Source organism: Diplotaxodon limnothrissa, linkage group LG16 (genome assembly GCF_057381915.1).
Source record: "Diplotaxodon limnothrissa isolate DT_005_m linkage group LG16, D_limnothrissa_male_GT1.1, whole genome shotgun sequence".
NCBI lineage: Eukaryota > Metazoa > Chordata > Actinopteri > Cichliformes > Cichlidae > Diplotaxodon > Diplotaxodon limnothrissa.
The window spans coordinates 9726883-9733966 of record NC_140611.1 but is presented as its reverse complement, the minus strand read 5'-3'; the positions used below and the strand labels follow the sequence as shown (position 1 = coordinate 9733966).

Here is a 7084-nt window from a genome sequence, read left to right as displayed (position 1 = left end):
GTGGTAATCGGAGCACTAGGTGCGGTGACTCCCAAGCTAGGCGAGTGGCTCCAGCAGATCCCGGGAACAACATCGGAGATCTCTGTCCAGAAGAGCGCAGTCCTGGGAACAGCTAAGATACTGCGCAGGACCCTCAAGCTCCCAGGCCTCTGGTAGAGGACCCGAGCTTGAAGGATAAACCGCCCGCAGGGGCGTGCTGGGTGTTTTTTATATATATATATATATATATATATATATATATATATATATATATATATATATACATACATACAGTGGGGCAAAAAAGTATTTAGTCAGCCACCGATTGTGCAAGTTCCCCCACTTAAAATGATGACAGAGGTCAGTAATTTGCACCAGAGGTACACTTCAACTGTGAGAGACAGAATGTGAAAAAAAAATCCATGAATTCACATGGTAGGATTTGTAAAGAATTTATTCGTAAATCAGGGTGGAAAATAAGTATTTGGTCACCTCAAACAAGGAAAATCTCTGGCTCTCACAGACCTGTAACGTCTTCTGTAAGAAGCTTTTCTGTCCCCCACTCGTTACCTGTATGAATGGCACCTGTTTGAACTCATCATCTGTATAAAAGACACCTGTCCACAGCCTCAAACAGTCAGACTCCAAACTCCGCCATGGCAAGATCTCATCCCGTGGGGTCAAAATGATCATGAGAACGGTGAGCAAAGATCCCAGAACCACACGGGGGGACCTGGTGAATGACCTGCAGAGAGCTGGGACCAAAGTAACAAAGGTCACCATCAGTAACACACTACAACGGCAGGGAATCAAATCCCGCAGTGCCAGACGTGTTCCGCTGCTGAAGCCAGTGCATGTCCAGGCCCGTCTGAAGTTTGCCAGAGAGCACATGGATGATACAGCAGAGGATTGGGAGAATGTCATGTGGTCAGATGAAACCAAAGTAGAACTTTTTGGTATAAACTCAACTCGTCGTGTTTGGAGGAAGAAGAATACTGAGTTGCATCCCAAGAACACCATACCTACTGTGAAGCATGGGGGTGGAAACATCATGCTATGGGGCTGTTTTTCTGCCAAGGGGACAGGACGACTGATCCGTGTTAAGGACAGAATGAATGGGGCCATGTATCGTGAGATTTTGAGCCAAAACCTCCTTCCATCAGTGAGAACTTTGAAGATGAAACGAGGCTGGGTCTTCGAACATGACAATGATCCAAAACACACCGCCCGGGCAACAAAGGAGTGGTTCCGTAAGAAGCATTTGAAAGTCCTGGAGTGGCCTAGCCAGTCTCCAGACCTCAACCCCATAGAAAATCTGTGGCGGGAGTTGAAAGTCCGTGTTGCTCGGCGACAGCCCCAAAACATCACTGCTCTCGAGAAGATCTGCATGGAGGAATGGGCCAAAATACCAGCTACTGTGTGTGCAAACCTGGTAAAGACCTATAGTAAATGTTTGACCTCTGTTATTGCCAACAAAGGTTATGTTACAAAGTATTGAGTTGTGTTTTTGTTATTGACCAAATACTTATTTTCCACCCTGATTTACGAATAAATTCTTTACAAATCCTACCATGTGGATTCATGGATTTTTTTTTTCACATTCTGTCTCTCACAGTTGAAGTGTACCTCTGGTGCAACTTACTGACCTCTGTCATCATTTTAGGTGGGGGAACTTGCACAATCGGTGGCTGACTAAATACTTTTTTGCCCCACTGTGTATATATATATATATATATGTATATATATATATATATATATATTTATATATATATATATATATAGAGAGAGAGAGAGAGAGAGAGAGGTAGCAATTGATTAACTAAATTAACTAAATTATTTTTTGCGCTTACAACCCACAATAGTAAAAGATAACCTGTGACAAAAAAGGAGGAAAAATGTGAAACGCAGGCATAGGAACTGCTTAGACTTCAAACATTACCAGCAACAGTTTAACAAATTGTTTATCTTTGTTTTATGACCATTATGTTTTTCGTCTTGTTGTCAGTAGAAGGACAGAGATCAACGTTTATATAAATGTTGATCTCTGTCCTTCTATCTTGCATGTCAAATCAGAGATAAGAAACTCTTTTATCTAACTCACATTACAATGAAATCCCATACATTTGATAATGGTGCAGTAATACCAGTGTTGTTAAACCTGACACAACAACATCTTGATGTGTTTAAAAATTTCATTCACTTTGAGTCCATATATGATTGGATTTAAAAGAGGATGGAATAAAATTGACTGAAACGTCAATGTCAAGCGTACAGTGTTTGATAGATCAGATTCCAGTCTAACTATAATTATATCAAAGAAAATAAAACAGGAAAAGTTGATTAACACCAGCAAGTGGGGTAAACATGTCTTTAGAGCTTTTCTCCTTGTTTCTCTGCAACAACTGTAAGATATTCTTAGAATTCTGATATATGAAAAAAGTATGAAAAGCATTGGTAGAAAGGCAACATTTATCAGCATGACCACACCATATACAGATATTACAACCGAGGGCACACACTGAAGCCTGTAAAATGAATTGTTACAAAAAATTCCTGTTAGAGTAAAACTACAGAGTTTTACATTCGAATACAGCACAAATGACACTGCAATCTCAAAAGCAGGTATAAGCCAAACTAAAATCACACATACATAAATAGTTATTCTATTCATAATAACTGGATATTGCAGGGGTTTGCATATAGACACATACCTGTCATATGCCATTGCTGCCAACAGTAAAAACTCTGACCCAGCTGAGGTGTAATATGAGAATCCTTGGAAGAGACAGAGTGGATACGATATAGTCTGTTTTTCAGACAAAACATCAGATAAGAGCTTTGGATAGATAATCATGCTGTAAAGAACAGAGTTGATTAACAAAGCTGCAATAAAAATATACATTGGCTCATGAAGGTTTTTGCAAGTCCAAATAAGGTACACTATAGTGGAATTAAAGCAGAGTATCAGAATATATAATGTGAATATAATCACAAAATAAAGATATCTGTATTTGTGCAATTCTGCAAACCCACCAAGAGTTAACAATGTTACATTTAATTCAACATCCATTAAATAAACAATGCTTTAAAGTACTGTAGTAATATATTTCCTGCACTGAACTAAGAAGGTAAGTAATTGTCTCTGTTTTGTGGCTTTGTTTTATCAGAAAACCTTCCATCCTCTATGGGACTCATTAAGTTCTCTACTAACATGTAAACAACTTCAGGGAATCAGACGAATTGATGTTTATAGCCCTATGCACTTCATTGTGTTTGCCCATCAATTTTTTTTAAACCCCTGGAACTAGTATAGGCTTAGTATAAAAGCAAAAAAGCCACGGAAACCACGGAAACCACTACTGCCTTCACACTACATTTTCTCAAGTCTCAAGGTTATCACGTTCATTCATCCTCATGTTGTTAACACTTGATATAGCTATATCTATCACTACAGTCATCTCCCTCTGCTTGTCCACCACTATTGCGTCTGGTTGGATAGATATCACCAGTTTGTCTGTCTATATCAGGAAGCCCCAGACTTAGCTTGGTCATTTTCAGCTACCTTGGGTGATGACCTCTGGACTTCAAGGACATATGCTGCACAAATGTTAATTGATATACTTCTGGCCACCTGGTTATGGTGTTCTACTGTATGTGTGTTCTGCTTGCTAGCATCTTGCACTGTACTCTTATGTGCTAGAGTGTTTCAGAGGCATCTTTGCACAGTCTGCACCAGGGGTTTTACCCGTTGTGGTAGAACTAAGTGTTTATGGATCTTATGCTTAGAGCTTGTTCCTGTGCTGCCATGATTCATACCTCAGTGTTTTGTCTTTCAGCCCAGCCACTGATAGGAGTTCTGGACGTCAGCCATGTCTTCTATCTGCCGGTGGTACATACTGTGCAGGGATCTGTCCTCCCATGATTGTTCGTCTCCTTGCTCCTCTTCTCTCTCAGGTTTCTGCAGGTGTTGATTGCCCAGGTATTGTTCTTCTCATTCAGCTCCTTACAACTTGCCTTAATCTTTGCAAATATTTGGTTGTTGCAGATTTCCTCATGGCCTCTTTAACCCTCTCAGGCTCAAATTAAGTTTTAGTTACAGGAAAAATCTGATATTTGGAGAAAATTATCATATGGGGTAGTACAATAGAATCCTGACTTTTTTTTAAGTGAGACCTTCACATGCAAGGAGTTCTGGGATGTTGCGGATTTACAACATTGGCCCGGTGTGGTAAATTGACACTGAAGACTGAATATGATATGAACATTAACTTTATTTGTATACAACTTTTCAAAACAATGTAACAAAGTGCTTTTCAGTAACAGAACAACAACAAAAACAATATGGGATCCAAATCCAAAATCTCAAATCCTCATTGAGTAGGCCATGTTGGCATGTCACTTTGTGGTGTGGTACTCCAAGAAACAGTTTTTGTCTTTCGTAAAGCATAGAAGTACTTTGCACTTCAGGCAGGCCATTTGCATGTAGCCATTCTTGCACAGTCTGCAACGTCCACGTTTCTCAGCATGAATGGGAAAATGATTGCATCGGTCGAGTCTGACGTCAACCGTTGGTGCAACGATCCGCTGAAGTGGAGGTGGAGGTGGGGCAGCTTGATGAGATGTTGGATCATCTTCCAATGACGGTCGTCCTCTTTTCCTGCTGTTCAAGTCACAAACATGTCTGCTAAGTCTATTCCTCCCATGTTGTGGTTGTACACCTTGACAATGTGGGGTATTCCTTGTTCTCTTTCGACCACCTTCTGCATCTCTCAACAGCTTCAGGGCCAATGAAGGATGATGCCAGTAAAACTGCCTTGTTATCATACCACTTCACAATGGACATCCCACTTGTCTTTTCATATTCCACTTCATACGCACCACGCCCATCCTTTGAGAGTTCCTTGTCACTTTTGGGGTACATCCACAGAGACGGTTACGATTGATGGTAGCAACTGTTAGAATTACCATTTTCTTCAGTTCCACAATGAGTTCAGGGGACGTGAACCAGTTGTCGAAGAAGCACTTGTAGTTTAGACCTTTTGGAACTTCTGACACGAGACGAAGCACAACTTCTCCGGCAACACCAAGTCCACGCTCATTGGTCACAGTGCCTTTTCCAGTGTATACTTCAACGTCATAGACTAGTCCAGTGACACCTGCACGAGTGAAGACCTTGATTCCCCATTTTTGCGGCTTGTTCTTGATATAGTGTTTCATTCCAATCTTTCCTTTGAAGGGGATCATCTGCTCATCAATGGAGTGGTTCTCTTCTGGTTCAACCTTGAAATAGTTGGCACGGACTTTCTCGAGTACTGGTCGTACCCAGTGTTGGGGAGTAACGGAATACATGTACCGCCGTTACACATTTAAAATACAAAATATGAGTAACTGTATTCCGTTACAGTTACCGTTTAAAAGTGGTATTTAGAATACGGTTACTGTGTTGAAATAAATGGATTACACAGCGGTATTTTCCTGCTTCATATTGTCACGGGTCAGGACTGTTTGGGTTTTGTTTGACAGCTATGTTCTGTTTTTCCAGGCGGCAGCGTTACGGTTGCCGTGGTTACAGGGTGACGCGCGCTCTCTCTGCGACTGTGTGTTTCCTGGGTGAGAGAGCGCTTTTTTGTTGTTGTTGTTGTGATAAGCTAAAAGGTAGAGTGTTACAGGCATAGCCCTAAAGAATGTAGCCTCATGGGCAGTGTAGTCCGTGCTGCAGGGAGAATGGACTGCCATACCCGTTATGTGTCTGTGAGCGCGAGGAGGGAGAAAAAGGAGAGTGGAAAAGTACGAGTTGTCTTTGAGCAGAAACGGGAGCTGGAAGCATGTAAATATAATAATAACCACTGCAGCCAAGAAGAGTGCCTGACGAGCCCAGTTGTAAGTAAGCTATTAAGACTCGACTGTACACTGTGTTCGTGTTTTCCTCCAAAACAATAAGTTCCGTTGGAGCAGCCTTTCAACGCCTCTCTCTGTCTCTCGCCAGCAAACTTGACCCAGACAACAAAGTAAATCTATTTTTCGGCTACGAGCCCGACACGGAACCCGAAGTATTAGCCAGAAGTCCCTTTACTATGGTTCGGAGCCGCGGACCTTCAGTAATAGTAATAAATCACATTCATGTAGTTGTAAAAAGCATGATAATATATTAACCCTTTACAGCCGATCAGAGCGGGCACGCTCTGTTTTGCGTAACTATTTTTAAATCCCAGTAGCACTGCAACCACGTAAGCTAGCGCAAAAAATTTTTTTGCATATGAAACCGGAGGAGTTGTACTTACATCTTATGCCATCAGCTTGTCCTAGGTCACACGGTTTCCTTCCACATAAAGCTTTGCAAAAACTGCATAAAAAGCGCTTGCAGGAACAAAAACATAATATTCCAGAAACACGCCGATCAGCTGTTCATAACACTTCCTACATTGGAATAGACGTCAGCGCGAACTTTTGCATTTCCGCCATTACCTGCCCGAAACCGGAAGTGACGTCATTTTCGCGGAAATGTAGTCTTTTTTACTAATAATAATAATAATAATAATAATGGATACTTTATTGATCCCCATGGGGAAATTACTTGTTTTTCTCTGCATTTGACCCATTCACTCAGTGAAGCAGTGGGCAGCCCACTAAGCAGGCGCCCGGGGAGCAGTGTGTAGGGACGGTACCTTGCTCAGGGGTACCTCAGGGTAGCCGTTAAGTGGATTCGAACCGCCGACCTTCCGATCATGGGGCGACCACTTTACCTACTGAGTAGGGCAGGGACTATCAGGGCCTTAGGGCCTATACTCGTCTTTTTAAAAGTTATCTTTGACTTTATGACTTTCTGTGTCGTTTCTGGGATGCTTAGAACTCATATTGCACTGCTGGAAATAGTTTATTTTGATGCATATGCTGCTTTTTTTGCAAATTTGCAGTATAATATTTATTTTCGTTTTTCCTGCAGTGTATAAAAATTGGTGTATTTTAAAAATAAAACTATGAAGACACTCAAAATAAATTTCCTGTGGTGGGAAACTATTTTGTGCAACTTTTTTGTATTTACAGTTTTGAGGGATAAGCCTCTTAAATTTCTCTAACTACAAATATATGTTAAAAAAGCAAAAAC

The 7084-nt window shown here is 41.1% G+C and overlaps 1 protein-coding gene across 1 annotated transcript; it reads right to left on the bottom strand.

Annotated features, from left to right (window-relative positions):
- Positions 1-2131: 2131 nt before the first annotated feature.
- On the bottom strand, positions 2132-3049 carry LOC146615749 (olfactory receptor 6N2-like). Its single transcript, XM_085375140.1, has one exon. It carries the CDS (start codon positions 3047-3049, stop codon positions 2132-2134), a length of 918 nt encoding a protein of 305 aa, XP_085231266.1.
- Between the last annotated feature and the right edge of the window lie 4035 nt (positions 3050-7084).

Excerpts from the sequence above, each read along its gene's own strand:
- LOC146615749 (XM_085375140.1), bottom strand. The coding sequence starts at position 3,049 with ATGGATGTTGAATTAAATGTAACATTGTTAACTCTTGGTGGGTTTGCA.